Consider the following 17,801-nt stretch of genomic DNA (forward strand, 5'->3'; position numbering starts at 1 on the left):
TCCCCATACAAATAAACAGCCTCAGGTTCGCTATTTCTTACCCCCTTTCCCCTTCTTCGTCCTTATTTCTGCTCTAGCAAAATGGCGAATCTCATGCCCAGAAGCGACTCCTTTAATGCCCGTGTTCGCGGCACCAGTCACATCGATTTCAAGACTGCCACGACCGGCGTCGCTGCCAAGGCGATGCGCAACGAAATCAGCCATCTCGTGGCGACCGTTGACGACCCAGCCACAAAAAAGGTATGCATCGTTGTCTCCGGCAGCATCGACGTTCCTCATCACCTCCTTGCAGGCTTTCGACACGGAGATGCAGTCCTTTTTCTTCCTCTTTACACGCTATCTCGCTGAGCGGGCAAAGAGCCAGGATCTGTACGTCGCGCTTCCCCTATCTTTCTCTCTCTCCCGCTTATCCGTATCCAGTCAATGGGATCGCATCAAATCTCCGGCCGACGACCAGATTGTTCCATACGCCAACCTTTCCAAGCCCAACGACACCAAGAACCTCGACAAGCTCGCCGTACTCAAAGTCAATGGCGGTCTTGGTACCTCCATGGGTATGTAAAAAAAACGCCACGTCCGGTTCTTACTATCGCTAACGTGTGCATCCAGGTATGACTGGCGCTAAGAGTGCGCTTGAGGTCAAGAACGACATGACTTTCCTCGACCTCACCGTTCGTCAAATTGAACACCTTAACACCACCAATCGTGTTGACGTTCCTCTCATTCTCATGACGTCATTCAACACGCACGAGGACACGCTTCGTATCATTAAGAAGTATGCCAACCAGCAGCTTCGCATCACGACCTTCAACCAGTCAAGATATCCCCGTATTCTTAAGGAGACCCTCCTTCCTTGCCCTAAGCGTGCGGATGATGACAAGAAGAACTGGTACCCTCCTGGTCATGGGGACTTGTACAACGCTTTGCTCCACTCCGGGGTCCTCGACCAGTTATTGGCCGAGGGGAAAGAATATCTCTTCGTGTCCAACTCCGACAACTTGGGTGCCGTGTAAGCCACTCTTGCGCTACCTTTAAATCATGGCTTACATCTGTGCCTATATATAGTGTTGACGAGCACATCTTGCAGCATATGATCGATACACAGGCCGAGTTTCTGATGGAGGTCACGGATAAGACCAAGGCCGATGTCAAGGTATGTTCTTTTCCACACATCCAAGCACTTGAGACATATCAAGGGGACATATAGGGTGGGACCCTGATCGACTACGAAGGGTCCATGAGACTCCTAGAAATTGCTCAGGTTCCTTCAGAGCACGTTGAAGACTTCAAGTCCGGTAGGTCCTAACTCAGCCTCCGAGTTTTCCAATCTAATATTACTGTGCAGTGCGGAAATTCAAGATTTTCAACACCAACAACTTGTGGATCAACCTCAAGGGTGCGTGTCTTTGATGCATTGGGTGATATCATTTTGACCTAATCTTGCCGCCTGTAGCCCTAAAGCGCGTCATGGAGACCGAAGGAATGGAGCTTGAAATCATCATCAACCCCAAGATGACTGATGACGGCCAAGCAGTCGTTCAGGTAATCCACTGTCCTTTTCGTCGAGTTACGTGTCTGACGGCATCATATCAGCTCGAGACTGCCGCAGGTGCAGCTATCAAGCACTTCAAGAATGCTCACGGCATTAACGTTCCTCGAAAGCGCTTCTTACCTGTGAAGAGTTGCTCCGACCTTCTCCTCATTAAGAGTGACATTTACTCCCTGGAGCATGGTCAGCTCGTTATCAACGAGCAACGAATGTTCGAGACGACTCCTGTTATCAAACTGGGGGATCACTTCAAGAAGGTTCGTTTTACATGTCGCCACTCGATCCTAATAACAACCCATTCACATCTTTCATAATAGATTCAACAGTTCCAGAAGCGATTCAAAAAGATTCCGAAGATCATCGAGTTGGATCATTTGACTGTCACTGGTGATGTGTACTTTGGACGAAACGTCACTCTTCGTGGAACTGTGATTGGTGAGTAGATAGTGTGTACTTAGTGATTTCGAATTCACGATCTCTTCCAGTTGTTGCCAACGAGGGTCAAAGGATTGACATTCCTGACGGCTGTATCCTCGAAAACAGTATGCCTTTGTCACACATCATTTTTGGTCGGTTTGCTTACATTTGTTTAGGGCTCCTCTCTGGTAACTTGAATATGATTGTAAGTTTCCCTCTTCTGTCATACATCGAGATTGCTCACCTGTTCATTCGACCTTCAGGAGCTATAATCTCTTGCGATGGTTTGCGTATACCCCCAGACGGAAGATTAAAAGGTTACTACGTTAATGGACCCCATAGATACAACGAGAGGAAAACAGACTCTTACAAGATACCATAGCTTTTCGTCTCAGTTTTTACATTCCTTACTTTTCGTCCTTTTATCTGGGGTTTATCGCCGCCACTATTATTTACTGGTCTGGTCGAGAGGAAACAGCATTCACTCGTTAGCATACACGACAGAATTGATGGACTTTTTTGAAACCCTTGGTCTCCTCCCTATTATACACCATAGAAACAGTCCTTCACTTCAACAGGCGCGGGCCTTGCAACCAAGATTATACCAAGATACAAAATGTATCGCATTCTTACAGAAGCCGTATCAAAGAATACATTCACACCATAACGAGCATATTGTATTGTGACAGCATAGCGCAAGCAAATAGATTTCATACAGTAGGTCACGGCATACGGAGTATAAGATATCACAACACGCAATGTTATCCTCCCTCGCAGACGCGAATGATAGACCAGAGTAATCTAAGCAGCATGCGCATGCTTCTGCTTGCCTGTCCTAATCTTCCTGAGGTAAAACTGTATGCGAGTATTGAGAACGTGCTTGAGAAGAGAGAAGAGAAAGGTAAAAATTACCTCGAGTTCTCTACCCTCCAAAACATAGCCGTCAGCACGGCCAGACTGCCCCGGTCGGCTAGAAATGGCAGCATACAGACGGCCAGCAGCAAATTGAGACTCCAAAAGAGGATCAATCTTCGCATCTGGGGAAAAATGAGGACGGTTACACAGGGACTACGTGCAAGCAACTTGCCCTTCTTCCTCTCTTCCAATACACGCTTGACGTGGTTAGATACTTTTTTAGGCTCCGCATCCTCCGCGGCAGGTTGAGACTTTCCCTTCTTAGTCACAGGTTGGGCGTACTATAGGACTAAAAATAAGACAAGTAAAATATTAGGGAAGCTTAACACGTACATGGGCTTCGTACCACTGCCGAAAGGGCGTCGCGTCGACCTGGATAATGGCACTCTTGACGAGGGTATTCGTTCGCACAAGTTCATTATTCGAGGCATTGTACGTCTACTCAATGTCAGAGAAGAACGATGGCCAGTTATTCAAACACATACGACACCAATGATCCTGGTCTTCCGCGTGACTTGCTCAGAAGCCCAAGCAAAGTTGCCCGTGTCAAGACGAAGGGCACGGTACTTGTGGTTTCCACCACGGACACGGACGGTATGGATGCGCTTTGCTCCGAGCTTGGTGTTAGCGGGCTGACGACCGAGCTCGAATTTTCTCTTTTTGCGGTAGTGGGCACGCTGGGCTCCCGAAGCAGAGCGCTTATGTCTTGATGAGCGCGAGATACCTAGCGGACAGGTTAACGAATCTGTGGGCAAAGAGGCCGAGCGACAGGAAAATGGACATACCCATATCTTGAGGTCGGAAAGATGGCGAGTTTCTGTGGATTCCCTTGGGTACACTCAGAATAAGGTTTACTTTTTTGAATCTCCGATGGAAATTACCGTTACACGTGCAATCGGTCACGTTGTAGTTTACTACTGTCCGCTATCCTAAGTTACTGTCAACGTACACTTACGTCCGGAATCATAGTCCGCGAGCTTCAGAAATGATCGACGATAGCAGCACGGGTAGTACAATCCCCTACTACTACAATGAAAATGGCACGGGAAGATTTATCTTGTTCGAGAGAGCGGGACTCCCCTCAGCAGTCTCCCTCGCGATAGCATCGCTAGGAGATATATGGATGTTGACCAGGTAATGATATCCCACCAGCTCACAGAACATTGCAGCAGAGAATACATTTGCGTGTTCCGTTGAAAGACGATATTCGACGGCAAGTATGCTTGCTGGAATGGCATCAGGCTGGACGGGTGCGCATTCCCTTCGTAGCACACTCCACTATGCAACAGCGAATACAGCACCTTGTCTCTTGTATTCGGTGATGATGATGAGCTCTCTGGTATCCAACCTCGTTATGCGAACCATCTTCAGTATTACCGGGTAGTGGCGGGGGGAGGGGCGAGCAGCAGCTCGCCAGATTTCCGACGGCGGTAGTGGCTTGACCCAGAGCCGCCTGAATGGACACTGGTCTTATATGCCTGGGTTCCTCTTCCAAAGGACAACATACCGATCATACTAGTACTCTAATTTCTCAGGTGAAGGAAACGAGGATGCTTGCTTGCTTCCTCGCGCAGTCCATAAACACGATGTCCTCACGGTATAGGCGTGTGCTTGTGCGATAACCATGGTATAAATGTCTGCCAGCCTATAGGTACACTCTCTCCCTTCTTGCACTCTTACATACTACTATGTCACCGTTCTTCAAATATTCCCCTCGACGTTTTCGCAGGCGCAATTATTTTATTAACGCGCCTCCTGGGCCTCCGACAATGTCGGGAGAGCTCCGTAGGCTCGTAGATACAATTCCAGACCATTCGAGGAAGAAGGTTTGTCAATATCATATCACTTCATGTACAGAAGTCTAATGGGTATTTATGCCTAGGAGTTCGACTCTGAAATGGGTTCATTTCTTCAGCTCTTCTCAAGATATCAACAGGAACGTAACAAGTGTCCGGAATTGTTAGCCATTTACATCTGACGTTATTATACCCCTCGTTGACGCCAATGCTTTAGGAACTGGGATCTTATCAGGGTTCCCGATGTCGTCCAGTTGGATTGCCTTAATCCCAGCGTCAATTTTACTGTTCTGAATCAGCTTGCCATTCTAAAAGTGAACGGCGGTTTAGGTACATCTATGGGTAAGCATTTTCAAGAGTATCCACATCAGACGTATTTTGATATCGCACTGTATAGGAATGACTGGAGCAAAGAGCGCGCTGACCGTTAAGGACGACTTGACATTTCTTGACCTAACGATTATGCAAGTCAAGCATCTCAACGAAACACATCATGTTGACGTTCCATTGGTATTTATGACATCTTTCAATACCGAGGACGATACCTTGCGGATTGTCAGGAACTACGCCAATCAGAACGTTCGTATCACGACATTCAACCAATCCAGATACCCCCGAATCATTCAGGACACACTTTTGCCTTCTCCCAGGCGTGCGGACGACGACAAGAAGAACTGGTATCCGCCTGGACACGGCGATCTATACAATGCTCTACTCCACTCTGGCGTACTCGATCAGTTACTAGAGGATGGAAAAGAGTATCTTTTTGTATCTAACTCTGATAACTTGGGCGCAACGTAAGTCGGCCCTTTCTACAGTCTGATTGCATTGCTTGTTCACCGTTGTCTAGGGTCGACACAAGAATTATGCAGTATATGATCGACGAGCAAATTGAATTTCTCATGGAGGTGACGGGCAAAACGAAGGCCGACTTACAGGTATCGTTAACCTTGGGCTATTCAATATAATGTTCTGATTTTTCAAGGGAGGCACTCTGGTCGATCTCAACGGATCACTCTGCCTACTTGAGTTAGGGCAGGTACCACCCCAGCATATAGAAGATTTTCAATCCGGTGCGTGAAGTGAGATTTTCACCGTCCTTTTGCTATTTACATGTCTACAGTGCGTAAGTTCGGCATCGTGAACACGAACAATCTGTGGATAAATCTTCGGGGTGTGTCATCAGCGTTTAACGCTGATAATTATCTAATCCCCCAGCCTAGCTTTGAAGAGGATCATGGACAAGGGCCGCATGGACTTGGACATCATCGTCACTCCGAACGCTACCAGCGATGGTCAGTCAGTGATTCAGGTATCTCAGCGCTACTCTCCCGATCCAACAAACTCGCTCATACTTGTTCTGGTAGCTCGAAACAGCTGCAGGAGCTGCGATCAAGTATTTTGAGAACGCACACGCAGTCAATGTCCCTAGAAGCCGTTTCTTACCTGTGAAGAACTGTTCAGATCTCCTTCTCATCAAAAGCGGGATATACAATATTCAGAATGGTCAATTAGTATTAGACTCGAATAGAATGTTCAACGCGACTCCCGTTATCAAGCTGGGTGAACATTTCAAGAACGTCAGTCGCGGATTGTGTCGTTATCTATACTTTCACCGAGCTGACACATACACAGATCCACGAGTTTCAGAGGCGGTTTAAACAAATTCCCAATATCGTCGACCTGGATCATTTGACAGTTGCAGGAGATGTCTATTTTGGTCGAAGCGTCACTCTTCGGGGAACTGTCATCGGTTGGTTCTCTGTACATCGCTATCCGAGGACACTGTCACTGATCGTAACTCATAGTCGTTGCAAAGGATGGTCAGAAGATTGACGTTCCTGATGGGACCATACTTGAGAACAGTGAGTACTATTATTTGAGGCGTATTCGGACGCAGGTACTGATGCATTGTTCATAAGGGCTAGTGTCAGGCAATTTACTGAGTATCGTGAGTACCGAACCGATAAGTGTTCTTGTCATTAGAAGTTCATGGCTATTGGCATTGCAGGAGCTTTGAAGTTTGACATGCGTAGCGCCGCTCCTCCAAGGCCCGCGAGTTTCTCTCGAATGTGTCGTTCTCGGATATTCTGTTGTTTCCATTCTACCCTGTTTTAATTATGTGCAGAAGTCGACCGAAATTAAGTGTTACCGCCGGTTGGGCATACACTACCATCGCCGGTTTGGCCTCTAGAGTCCAAGAAGCTCATATGATAGGACAGTTATCAACATCGATCGTCCGACTTCGCAGGAGAAGCTCCATACCAGGTATCATGCCAATGGTACAGTATCTTTGAGTATCAGTCTGGTCAAATAATCAGATACAACCTTGCTTTTGTTTCTGTTATGAGCGGAAGGCGTACATAAAGCGTATAGGTATCAGAGAGTAGTGTCAAGGCGATCTCAACGTTGTCGACTCATTTCTAGATGAGTATAGTATTAATAGCCCGGGTGTCGACCTTTTCACCCAGACGCTTCTTTTCCAAGCAGACAATCCAGCCAATGTAAAAAGTCGTTTCACGTGTTGGTAACATGGCAGTGTGCGCCGTGGAGAAATTTCCGTGTCAAGACTTAGCGCTGCCCCCCTAGTACCAGTTGTTACTCAGCCTGACATAGATTACTACGTCTTCATTTTCCACTTCATTTTCCATGGTGGTAACGACATCTGCGATATTGTGATCGGTCACTTATGAGGTCGATGCACCTTAGCTGTCCTTTTTGCAACTCATGAAGTGCAGAGTCCAAGAAAACAATTCTCTGTCGATTCGTTCTAGGATCTCGAGTACTCGCGGTTGCCATTTCGTAAATTCCCTCTTTTGATTTATAGCGTTGTAATGTATCTTGAATGGCATCTTGAAATCATTGACTTGGCACGTCCTCGTTTAGGCAGAGGAATATTGGAGGAAGCGCTTTTAAACTATTGACGGATCATCAATCAGCAAAGCGATGTGACGCAAGTTAGCTGTGCGCTCTCCTGCCTAATTGAATCAACAAAGTACTACTCCCTCGCCGAGTTCACGATCATGTGACTCATGTTGAACAAAGTCTGGAACTAGCCTGGACCGTCGGTCCCTCATAGGCCTTTGCTCTTTTACGACACGCCCACGCCCGTTTCTCTATATCTTCAGTACCATGATGTAAATTACAGGGCGAATTCCTTTCCTCCCAACTGTTGAGAAGTGGTCGGCGTATACTTCGTTTGCGAGAAAGGTCCTTTACCTGATTGTACATCTTCTTACCTTTTGGAACCTATCCTACTGCTCTTTCGTCACATCAGTGCGCCGAGGACAAAGGAGGAAAGGTCTCCGGGGATTGGACGGAAACGCTTGTCGGGTTTCTGTTCATCGTGTTTCTCGCGGTACGTCTCGTTTATTTGTGCGTATATTTGTCTGATATCTTGACGTCGAACACAGGAGCTTCTGTACTGTGACTCACAGCTGGCTGCAGCAGGCATCGGCCTTGTATTTCTCCACCCCAAAACGGGCGACATTTGCAACGCATGGGTTAAAACTTTAATCTTTCTGTCATTCATATTCAACGGCTAGCGCATTCTACAACACGGTATATTGCCTTTCGTCTACGTCGGTACCGGGGGAGATTTCGGGTTTTTCATTTGAACGCGATCCTTGATATCGATATAGCTCCTTGTCGAAATCGAATTTACGATCTACCGGCACCGATGAGGACGATGTTGGTTGTTCATGCCGTTCTCCGAGCTTTTCTCTCGTTCTCACCATCGACATCCCTTCGACCGGGCATCCGAATAAATCGCAACCTAGCGAAGCGAGCGCTCTCACGAGGAAATTTGAATGGAAAGCGCGGTCAGCTTTGACCTCATCATGACATTGACTCATTCGGACATAAATGTCAGCGTCAAATCCAACATGACGTTGGACTCTCAGGATGACCGAGCGGACGATGGTAGGAGCTGAGAATGGAAGCGGAAAGACTTTCTTTTGCTGGGGAGGTGACCGCAGCGTGATGCTGTACCCGATGCGGAAGTCCCAAGTTCTTTGGACCCAAGCGAGACTTGCAGCGAAGTCCATTTGGGTAGGACGTTACGGCAGGAACTCCGGAGTGATATTTAGTACTCCTGGGAAAGAGGTATGGACTACCTTTTGATGGTGATTGTAAGGGTGATCAATTTCGTTTTACATCAGGGCATACCCGAATTCCTAATTTGCTTTGAGGAAATAATCCCTGCACGCGTTGCGCCTACAAGTCCGGTCCTTTCTCGTTAGCGCGCTAATCAATGTCATCGCAGGAACCCGGTCAAGATGACTAGGCTGAACGAGACGAGATTGGTGCGGCTACCCATCAAGGTACGACTCGAGGGAGGCGATGACTGAAACTTGTGCTATTTATTGAAGCTATCGAAGAGGATTGAGGGCAATCATCGGTAAGTGCCTTCTGTGGTGTGGTGCCGTCCTCGGTTCGTCGATGAGGTGTTTTCCCGGTGATCTTGATGAATGTTAGGTGCCGGTTATGGAAGAGGGAGTTTAGTGCCAGGTCAGAGGTACAGCACGACATTGAAATGTTGAGAAAGAAGGCTGCATGGGCGGATTCGTGCGGTAAAATCAGTGACCCCTCATGAGAGCACGAGCATGGATTCCGCAAGTCGATGGAGCTGGGATTTGGAAGCTGCATCGTAGATGTGAGTAACGTAAGATTACTGCAAATCGGCTGCTAACGTCTGATATCGAGTTAACATACGCGTTTGCAGTGGTACCCAAAGGCGGAAACATCGTGCACGATCTGAAGCTAGCGAAGGATGTTAGCTCTTGTTAGCTCCGATGGGCTCACGATCGGTGAGTCCGGAATGGCGTCTGGGGCTACGACCCTAGGTGACCTGGGACCTGTCTGACCAATGCCCTCGAGCGGCAAGGGGATAACACCATATTTGGCGGCAGAGGAACTGCCAGGTAGCGGAAGTGTTTTGGTATGTCCCGCGGTCCCAACGGTATTTGTTTTTCTCACGTCACGTACGACACGCACAGTTTTGGCATGACGATGTTAGAAACGGCTTCGAATATTATAGTACCTGAGGAATGGGTAAGCACGCGCCGTCTGGTGAAGGACGTTGAAGCTGACTTTATGGCATGACAGAGGAACTTGGCATCGGGTATTTCCCTGTTGTCGCTGGTGCAGTAATGTCCGAGCGGATGACGGACGGATCCGGCAGGGCGTATGCAGCGTATCGGTATGCAAAGGATCTAAACTATTTATTGTTATCCCGTGGCCGGCCAAAGAAGAAGATGGAGATGTTGGGAGCAAGGCAATAGAAGGGGGGGTTCTTCCTTGTTCGCGGGATCCCCATTGGCGGTATGGGATTTGAAATGGTGGCGCAACGAATGCTGGGGCATGTGCGCGTCGAAGAGCGCGAAGACAGTTTGCGTTGGGTATCCTTCTTGGACGTACAGAAGAGGAATGACGGTGCTGGGACTGGTAGGCTGGGGAGTTGAGCTTTGCTTGCTGTTGTGTGCTGTGCTACTTGGGTAGGTAACGCCGGCTACTTAATACAGAGTGCTTCGTCGATGAATCTGATGAGAATACGGCATCTGATGGCAAGCGTACAGAGAGAGAACGAGCGGCACAGAGACGACGGCGACGATGACGACGACGACGAACATGACAACCAAGGTTCGTAACAACGTTGCTGGTAACAAATGCAGAGAACTGTAGCCGCTGAGTAGGATAGAGAACAGATACGCCAGGAAGCAACAGCCCTTGAATTTCTTGATTTCTTGGTTCGCAGAGCAGGTTGTTCTTTTTGATTTCGTGTTGGTGTTGTACTTTGCCCTTTGACGGCAGCATGGTCGACTAAACCTAAAACGGTTGGCGCACTTGTGACACAATTTCTCAGCGGGTTCCTGGCAACGGCCGGGAGCAATACGGGATCTGAGGGTAATCTCTTGCGATACGAACAGATACTGCCATTGCAGCGTGGACCGTGTGACTACCTTGTCACGCAGGTTGCTTACCCGAGTAACACAGTAAACAGTTGTGATTGCTGATTTCGATTATTTCGATTATCTCAAATCTCAAATCTTGTTCAAATCTTTGTTTTCCTTCTCTTGGCTTGCCTTCTTCCCTTTCTTATCCCGCCTCTTAATCCCTTTCTTTTTTTTCAACCATGCTCCCTCCCGTTCACATTGCAAAGTCCCACTCTCTTTCCACCACGCCCCAGTCCCTTGCCTATCCGCCCTCTACTGACATCCGTTTTCCGTCCATGGCTGCACCCCCCATGGACCCATCTGCCGTCGACTTTCGCGCATTCTATCCATATACTCCCAACGAGGTCAAGCATCGTAAACGTACAACCAGCGACCAGCTCAAGATTCTCGAGGGCATCTTCAAGCGCGACACCAAGCCCAATGCCGCTCTCCGCAATGAACTAGCGGCCAGATTGGATATGACCCCAAGAGGCGTCCAGGTATGTCTATCTTTTTTTTTCCTGCGTCTTTCTTCTCATTTTGAGCCTAGGTTTGGTTCCAAAATCGGTACGCGTCGCTCTTTCCATCCATTCTTTGTCTTACACGTAGTGCAGTCGCGCAAAAGAGAAAACCAAGGCCGGCAAGGCCGCCAACAGAGCAGCAGCAGCAGCAGCATCTACCGATAACCAGAATGCCGACCCATCCTCTTCGCCTTCTGACCCAGACGGCATCTCTGATTCTCAGCTCCCATCCTATCTTCGCGACATAGCAGGACTAGGTGGCTCCCATGAGTCTAGCCCCGTCGCGCCGTCTCCACCACGTCTGCATGTCTTCACCGGGGCTGACTCTTCAACAAGTTCATCATGGCACAGCTCGCCTATCGTCACTCCAGAGGACCCTGCTTTCCTCGGCCAGCTTGGCGACCCAAATGATGCCCATCGTTTCCGGCGAGGTTCACTTCCCGTTGACATGGTACCTCATTCAGATCACTCGTCCCAGGGACCTCCCCTTGTAGGTCATCTCGATCCCTTCGCTCGTCGCCTATCCGTCGATGCAAGTCTGCATCGTCTCGCTTCTAATCCGTACGCTCACCTCGCCAGAACAAAAAACACTACTGGCCATGGGTCCCGCCTCGCATCACATTCTAACGGCCGCCATCCGTTGAACCGTGTCTCTGGCATTCCTTATCCTCGTCCAGAACTCCCACATATAGCCTCCGCACCGTCGAATGCTAGTTTCCATGGCCGTCATGTATCTGCTGATTCCCGAGGTTTCCATTATACATCACAGGGTATCCCTCTCTCGTATTCGTCTTCCTCGTTCCATGCCGCCCGTGCTTCTCTACCCGATAACCATTTGTACGCGTTCTCGTCACGCATGGCTGCTTCCACCATACCCGGTCCCCTTCCGTCTCCAGACTTTTCGTTTGGTGTTGCTAGCACATCTTCGCCGTCCTTGACACCGCCGTCGTCAGCTGATAGCGAGCGAAGCTCTCCAGACCCCAATCGGAGCTTCACCTTTCAAAGCGAAGACTCTGAGGATGACCGCACGTCATCCTACGAGGCCCTGTCCCGGTTTGGTTCTATCGCCTCAGTTGCCACGAGCGACACGAGCAATGCCAGTGTATATTATTCTGACTGCATGGAACAGGACATTCCCCCAAATGCTAGTCGGAGGGAATCGGGGTAAGTGCCTTCGTTCGCTAGAGGCAACTTTTTGGCTGATGTCGTTGTGTCTAGGTCATCCAACCACTTCCTTGGTATGATGTCCAATTTGGATGTCAGTGGGCTTCAGGGTAACTCTGAAGTCCAGGGAAGCCCTTTGGATAAATTCTCACCTCCAGGTGACGGGAATGGCGCCGCTGCCACTCAAGATCGTTCAGATGGTGATGATGTGGCAACAAGCACATATCCGTCGCCGTCCTCGACAGTCTCGCCTGGAAGCACTCCGTCTCTAGTCAACGAGGGCACATCCTCAAATTTACCTCTCTCTCGTTCGAGTGAGCTGGCGTATGCGTTGCACAACCATCGACGTGTGGGTATCTTGGCTACGCCTGAGGATTCTATCTGATACGTTGCCTTTTCCTTAGGCCACAGACGCCTCGATCGCTGATGACACGTCGCAGTCTGCGTCAAATGTTGGTGGACACCAGTTCGTGTACGGCGTCCCGGATCCCGCGTTTCAACCGTCAACGTCTTCAAGCCAGCTTCCCGACAGCTTCCGGTTTGATACCTCAGAACATTCACTACCGGCGGCCGATTGTAACTATACCATGAACTATCCGGAAGTGTATGCCGTCGACGGCGGTTTCCCTTCTCACAATAACCATATCGAGGGTGGTGAAATGAACAGCAGCAATGCGATAGCGTTCAATCGTTCTCAGGAGATGTACGGGCCTTATAGATCTACTGCAAACTCGACGCCCCTCGAAAATCCACCCCACAACACTGAATTCTCTGTCACATATTCGTCATGATTCGATTATTCTGCTTTATCTTACTATCTTTCATATTTGCTGTCCGTGATGATTTGCCTCCTGGATCTGCTCTATCATACAAGCACTCACTCGTCTATTGTTCCGTCCGTTCTTTGGCACCCCTTGTGGCTTTGGGTATTTTAACGATATGTAGTTGTAATTTATCGTAGGCCTTATGGACCTTTCTGTTATCTATTTGTTGTTTTCGTCGCTCGTTCCTGTAGTGTAAACCTTGCAGTACATAAACCACGTATGATACACTCACAGTAATGTGCTGTTGCTTTGACAATATAAATGTGCTATGGCTATCACCTCGTTACAGGAGTGCGGGAGCGGCGCACATGCACCGTGGCCCGGATGGACTTGTGCACGAGGCAGGCGACGACCGACGACAGCGCAACACGTTGTAAGATATAACAAACGTTGGGCATTTCGGTCTCAAAATTGAAAATAACGGCACTGTATCCGATATTGCAGATCCGTCGTGCCCCCCAGAATGATAACCCTCAAAAACTCGGGGGTGTGCCGCGGTGTCGGACGGAAGAAACAGGTAATTTTCTGGCCTTCTCTCCGAGAAGAAGTGAGCTTTGAATTGAGAAGTCAGTGTAAAATGATATTATGTGAGAGTTGCTGCAGCGTAGTAGTAGCGCGACACCAACTGGAAATACATCCAACTTGTTATTTCCGATCATTCACGACATGTCGCTGAAATTGATAACAACTGTACGACGTAGCGCCCCTTATTGAGAGAGAGGATGCGCTCCCAGGCCGTCGTCGAGGACGAAGCCTGATTGGAAGCCTGAAGGAGCCTTTTGTATCTTCGTTCCTATTCGTCTAACGGGCCAGCCAATACACGGGCGGTGAATTGTCCAGAGAGTACCCTCGTTTTAATTGGCAGTGGCGATAGAAGCTTGGTGTCTTGTTCTGGCCCGGTGCTTCAGAGCTCAATTGCCTGTTTAGATCACCAAGGTTCGCCAGCTTAAAGTTGAAATATTCCTGCGAACACACGGATCTTGCGCTTGAGCCGACTAACTTAGATGCGCTATCAACGTTTTTGCTTTTACTGTGTCTTATGACATTTCCCTTCCGTGGATTTCGTCCGAACCATTCGATTGGCTGGCATTGCCCATTGATGGAAGGGATGATATAGCGCCCATAACATACTTACATAGTTATCCACCCCGAGTCCGATGAGCTGCCGAATAGTGCGACGCGCCTGCGTGTTTTCGACAATAATGCACTGGCACTGGCATCTTGGCCATAGCATGTGGCCATCCTACTATTGGTCACCATGTATATGTTGTAATTGGCCAAGAGCCGCAGACCTTCAAAATCAGTATGTTTTTAGCAAACTCTGCGATTCGCTGGTTTATAAAATAGGCCATCGAAGAGATATGATTGGCTGCAGCGCTTTTGCGATACAAGATTAGACTTTTCTTTTTTGTGATCTTCTTATTACGGGGCGTCAACAGGATTCCAGCTCACTGCACCGTCCTTTCCGCGGTCTAGTGAATCTAGAGTTGATATTTCTTCTGCCGTTAATTCAAAGTCGTAGAGATTCGCGTTCGAGCGAATACGCTCTGCAGTTGCACTCTTCGGAAGAGGAACATATCTTTGTGGGGGAGAGATGAGTGCGGCACTCGACTGGAGATGAGCATAAATGCTACCCTTTCTGTAACGACCAGCGAAGTAGAATGTGCAGGGTCCTGATTATACTGAGAGCTCAATTCAGAAAATATATGCCTGCGAATAAGGAGGCGACAAACTTTGGAGGCAATGCTGGTTATTACAGGGTCATCCATTCTCCCTCGAACGAGGGGACAGTAAGCTTGCACTACAATGTCATTTTCATTGCAATACATGACGATTTCCTTTTGTTGACAGAACGGATGGAGCTGTTAGAGCCAGTACCAATCAAGAACTGGCACGACGCAGAAGACAAAATCAAGACACTTGCCTCGATCTGATTGACGGCGGGCATATCGAATCCCGCCGCTCTTATTTCCTCCAGGTGTTTGACACCACTGAGTGCAAGATACAATTAATCACGACGATGCGAAGTAGTGGCGCGAGACTTGCTAGTTAGAGACGCCGACGGTATGAAGTTTTCCCGCCTGCTTGCATTCCTGAAGGGCCTTGTATGTAGCAAGACGACGTTCAGTGCCGGAAAAGGGATCGTGAATTAGGAACAAGTCCAGATAGTCTATATTGTCACTCGCATTAGTTGTTGATAAGAACGAAGGGAGCACGACGAACCGACTCCAAAGTTGCTTAGAGATTCATCGACACCTTTCAAGGTGCTGTCATATCCGTGGGTCTTGGACACACACTTTGAGGCTACGAAATACGACGGTCGATATTAAGATATACTTGATCTCGATGGGAAGAGAAAACATGCTTAGGAAGACATCTGCCCGCTTTAAACCGCTTGCGCGAAAAGCAGCACCGACATCGGCTTCATTCTTGTACGCCTGGGCAGAATCGACATGCCTTGAAAGAAGAAAGCGTCAATCGACGTAGTACAGAATGTATTGAAGCCAAAGGACCTGTAGCCGGCTCTGAATGCCTCTATAACAGAAGGGGTCGCGTTGTAGTTCTGATAGACGCCGAAGCCAAGAAGGGGCATAGGATATCCTTTATTGATATGGGCCACAGTACTCCAATAGAAGATGTAAAACGAACCAGAAGATAGCTGCACACTGGAGCTCAGCGTAAGCTTAGCCATCGCCATCGCCATCGCCGGTGGAAAGAAAGCAGTGCAATGACGTCAGGAATGCGCCCCACTTCAAACACAGGTCAATAAAGAGTGCAGCAACCGCAACCGCGGGTTTCTTACAGACTACCACCACTGCTCGGAGGTCCAGCATGTCCTTACTCGCAAACCCGCCCCCTGCGGTACCTATACCGCCTAGTTTGCGCGCAAAAATGGCCGCCGTAGCCAACGCCAACGCCAACGCCCAGAACCGTCCAGCCGTCCCCAATTCCCGTTCCTCCTCCGAGCCCCAAGTTCAACGAGCGCATCCTGCTGCTCCTCGAGGGCGGGCCAGGCCAAAGCCCAATATGTTCCTCAGCGACTTTGATCCCATTCATTTTGGTGGTCCTCAGGCAGCTGGACTAAGAGCGCCAATTCCCAATGGCCCTCGGCTGCATGCTCCAGTTGGCACTCCATTTTCTGCCTTTTCGAGAATGCTGTACGTCACTGTCTCTAGTCGTTTGTTTTCCCAGATACATATTTGTTTCACAGTGATGCATCAGGTGCTTTGAACGTTGGTGGTACCCAAATACATGCGTCCGGTGTTATTTTCTCGAACGGAAGATCGTATTCTATGGCTATGAAAGACCTTCAGATCGAAGAAGAACTTGGACGGGGCAATTATGGAACTGTCCGGCGCGCCATTCACAAGCCAACAAAGTTACAGATGGCTATGAAGGTTTGTTACCGTGTATGCCCTAGTGCTCAGCTCATGCTCCTTGAATGCAGGAAATCCGTCTAGAACTGGATCTCAACAAGCTAGAATCCATAGTCCGGGAGCTTGAAATACTACAATCCGCATCGGCGCCTAACATCGTCGAGTTTCATGGCGCTTTTACGGTCGAAAGCTGTGTCTACTATCTTATGGAATATATGGATGCCGGTAGTCTCGATCAACTTACTGCTTTTGAAGCTGGTGAATCGTACACTGTTGGTAACGAGACTGTTGTGTGGGAACGGGTACCGGAAGATGTCCTGGCTCGTATAGCAGGGAGTATGGTCCGCGGTTTAAAGTTCTTGAAGGACGAAAGAGAGGTCATGCATCGTGGTAAGTTCTATGCCTATTCCCTGCTTGCTTACGTTCACCAGTTCTGGTAAGATGTCAAGCCGACGAACGTTTTGGTCAATTTAAAAGGTCAGATCAAACTTTGCGACTTCGGCGTTTCAAAGCAGCTAGAAAAGTCGCTGGCGAAAACAAATATCGGTTGCCAGAGTTATATGGCCGTAGGCTCCCAACCTCTTATATGTTCGATTACTTATATAGTCAATATGTAGCCCGAGCGGATTCATGGTGAAACTAGGGGCAACTTGGGAGCATACACGGTGGCCGCCGATGTTTGGTCCTTGGGTCTCTCGGTTATCGAAATCGCCATGGGGAAGTACCCATACCCTCAAGAATCATATCAGAATGTCTTTGCTCAGGTATGTCTTTTTGGCTGTTTCTACCTGACTTTCGTGTCAATCTCCCTTGTCACATTAGCTACACTACATCATCAACGGCGACATACCTACTCTTCCCGATGGATACAGTGATGTTGCCTGTGGCTGGGTGGCAAGATGTCTAGAACGAAGTCCAAACCGTAGAGCGGCGTACACGGAACTTCTGGAGCACGGATTTCTCAAGGATGAGGACAAGAAGGATACGGATGTCGCCCAGTGGGTTGCTAAGGCAATCAAATTTAGAGACTCCAAGCGTGTATCGAGACGGTCGGTGCCCGGGGAGGCTTCAACTCTGTGATGCGCACCCGAGAGGTCAGGGAAAATAGGGGAAACAGGGAACGGTCGACGAGGTTCGCACCGTATACTAACCCATGGTCTCAAGCATCACCTTAGGAGTACGTCATCGCAAGAAGTCTACTGTCGCAGACGAGGGACGTTTTTGTGATGTGTCGCTGTTTGCAAGACAGGAATCGCGTCCGCTGCCTCATTTCTGTATACCTATATTCGTCTATCATTCCTGGGT

At 48.7% G+C, this 17,801-nt stretch overlaps 9 protein-coding genes across 9 annotated transcripts; 6 read left to right on the top strand and 3 right to left on the bottom strand.

Annotated features, from left to right (window-relative positions):
- The first annotated feature begins 77 nt into the window (after positions 1-77).
- Positions 78-2,495, top strand: BT62DRAFT_949017 (UTP-glucose-1-phosphate uridylyltransferase). Its single transcript, XM_043188091.1, has 13 exons — positions 78-240; positions 293-369; positions 421-554; positions 610-1,009; positions 1,066-1,153; positions 1,208-1,295; positions 1,346-1,396; positions 1,454-1,542; positions 1,594-1,806; positions 1,867-1,984; positions 2,035-2,091; positions 2,143-2,171; positions 2,230-2,495. The coding sequence occupies exons 1-13, from the start codon at positions 82-84 to the stop codon at positions 2,236-2,238; spliced, it is 1,512 nt and encodes a 503-aa protein (XP_043039743.1). The 5' UTR covers positions 78-81; the 3' UTR covers positions 2,239-2,495.
- Positions 2,496-2,584: 89 nt separating this feature from the next.
- BT62DRAFT_993924 (40S ribosomal protein S8) lies at positions 2,585-3,670 on the bottom strand (the record flags this gene model as incomplete). The annotated part of the gene is given in 6 exon segments (XM_043190439.1): positions 2,585-2,821; positions 2,879-3,003; positions 3,039-3,162; positions 3,215-3,319; positions 3,367-3,586; positions 3,606-3,670. The coding sequence occupies 6 exon segments, from the start codon at positions 3,668-3,670 to the stop codon at positions 2,768-2,770; spliced, it is 693 nt and encodes a 230-aa protein (XP_043039744.1). The 3' UTR covers positions 2,585-2,767.
- A 980-nt stretch (positions 3,671-4,650) lies between these two features.
- Positions 4,651-6,871, top strand: BT62DRAFT_919597 (UTP-glucose-1-phosphate uridylyltransferase; the record flags this gene model as incomplete). Its single annotated transcript, XM_043184170.1, has 13 exons — positions 4,651-4,707; positions 4,764-4,840; positions 4,895-5,019; positions 5,075-5,474; positions 5,528-5,615; positions 5,663-5,750; positions 5,801-5,851; positions 5,901-5,989; positions 6,045-6,257; positions 6,313-6,430; positions 6,486-6,542; positions 6,600-6,628; positions 6,806-6,871. The coding sequence occupies 13 exons, from the start codon at positions 4,651-4,653 to the stop codon at positions 6,869-6,871; spliced, it is 1,458 nt and encodes a 485-aa protein (XP_043039745.1).
- Positions 6,872-7,729: 858 nt separating this feature from the next.
- On the bottom strand, positions 7,730-8,788 carry BT62DRAFT_931691 (uncharacterized protein). Its single transcript, XM_043186179.1, has 2 exons — positions 8,091-8,788; positions 7,730-8,035 (listed from the first exon to the last, which is right to left on the bottom strand). The coding sequence occupies exon 1, from the start codon at positions 8,721-8,723 to the stop codon at positions 8,229-8,231; it is 495 nt and encodes a 164-aa protein (XP_043039746.1). The 5' UTR covers positions 8,724-8,788; the 3' UTR covers positions 7,730-8,035; positions 8,091-8,228.
- Positions 8,789-9,267: 479 nt separating this feature from the next.
- Positions 9,268-9,959, top strand: BT62DRAFT_1005543 (uncharacterized protein; the record flags this gene model as incomplete). Its single annotated transcript, XM_043177161.1, has 6 exons — positions 9,268-9,331; positions 9,401-9,450; positions 9,491-9,535; positions 9,588-9,616; positions 9,675-9,729; positions 9,786-9,959. 6 exons carry the CDS (start codon positions 9,268-9,270, stop codon positions 9,957-9,959), a joined length of 417 nt encoding a protein of 138 aa, XP_043039747.1.
- Positions 9,960-10,013: 54 nt separating this feature from the next.
- BT62DRAFT_1005544 (uncharacterized protein) lies at positions 10,014-10,691 on the top strand (the record flags this gene model as incomplete). The annotated part of the gene is made up of 3 exons (XM_043177162.1): positions 10,014-10,122; positions 10,177-10,317; positions 10,489-10,691. The coding sequence occupies 3 exons, from the start codon at positions 10,014-10,016 to the stop codon at positions 10,689-10,691; spliced, it is 453 nt and encodes a 150-aa protein (XP_043039748.1).
- A 71-nt stretch (positions 10,692-10,762) lies between these two features.
- On the top strand, positions 10,763-13,400 carry BT62DRAFT_931693 (uncharacterized protein). Its single transcript, XM_043186180.1, has 5 exons — positions 10,763-11,110; positions 11,161-11,177; positions 11,225-12,295; positions 12,350-12,644; positions 12,700-13,400. The coding sequence occupies exons 1-5, from the start codon at positions 10,811-10,813 to the stop codon at positions 13,084-13,086; spliced, it is 2,070 nt and encodes a 689-aa protein (XP_043039749.1). The 5' UTR covers positions 10,763-10,810; the 3' UTR covers positions 13,087-13,400.
- Positions 13,401-14,541: 1,141 nt separating this feature from the next.
- Positions 14,542-15,712, bottom strand: BT62DRAFT_980568 (Aldo/keto reductase; the record flags this gene model as incomplete). The annotated part of the gene is made up of 8 exons (XM_043189524.1): positions 14,542-14,698; positions 14,754-14,758; positions 14,877-14,981; positions 15,038-15,110; positions 15,166-15,289; positions 15,343-15,423; positions 15,485-15,576; positions 15,633-15,712. 8 exons carry the CDS (start codon positions 15,710-15,712, stop codon positions 14,542-14,544), a joined length of 717 nt encoding a protein of 238 aa, XP_043039750.1.
- A 299-nt stretch (positions 15,713-16,011) lies between these two features.
- Positions 16,012-17,576, top strand: BT62DRAFT_894999 (kinase-like protein; the record flags this gene model as incomplete). The annotated part of the gene is made up of 6 exons (XM_043183197.1): positions 16,012-16,277; positions 16,331-16,517; positions 16,568-16,886; positions 16,938-17,062; positions 17,114-17,260; positions 17,319-17,576. The coding sequence occupies 6 exons, from the start codon at positions 16,012-16,014 to the stop codon at positions 17,574-17,576; spliced, it is 1,302 nt and encodes a 433-aa protein (XP_043039751.1).
- Between the last annotated feature and the right edge of the window lie 225 nt (positions 17,577-17,801).

Source organism: Guyanagaster necrorhizus (assembly GCF_019112545.1).
Source record: "Guyanagaster necrorhizus MCA 3950 unplaced genomic scaffold BT62scaffold_12, whole genome shotgun sequence".
Lineage (NCBI taxonomy): Eukaryota > Fungi > Basidiomycota > Agaricomycetes > Agaricales > Physalacriaceae > Guyanagaster > Guyanagaster necrorhizus.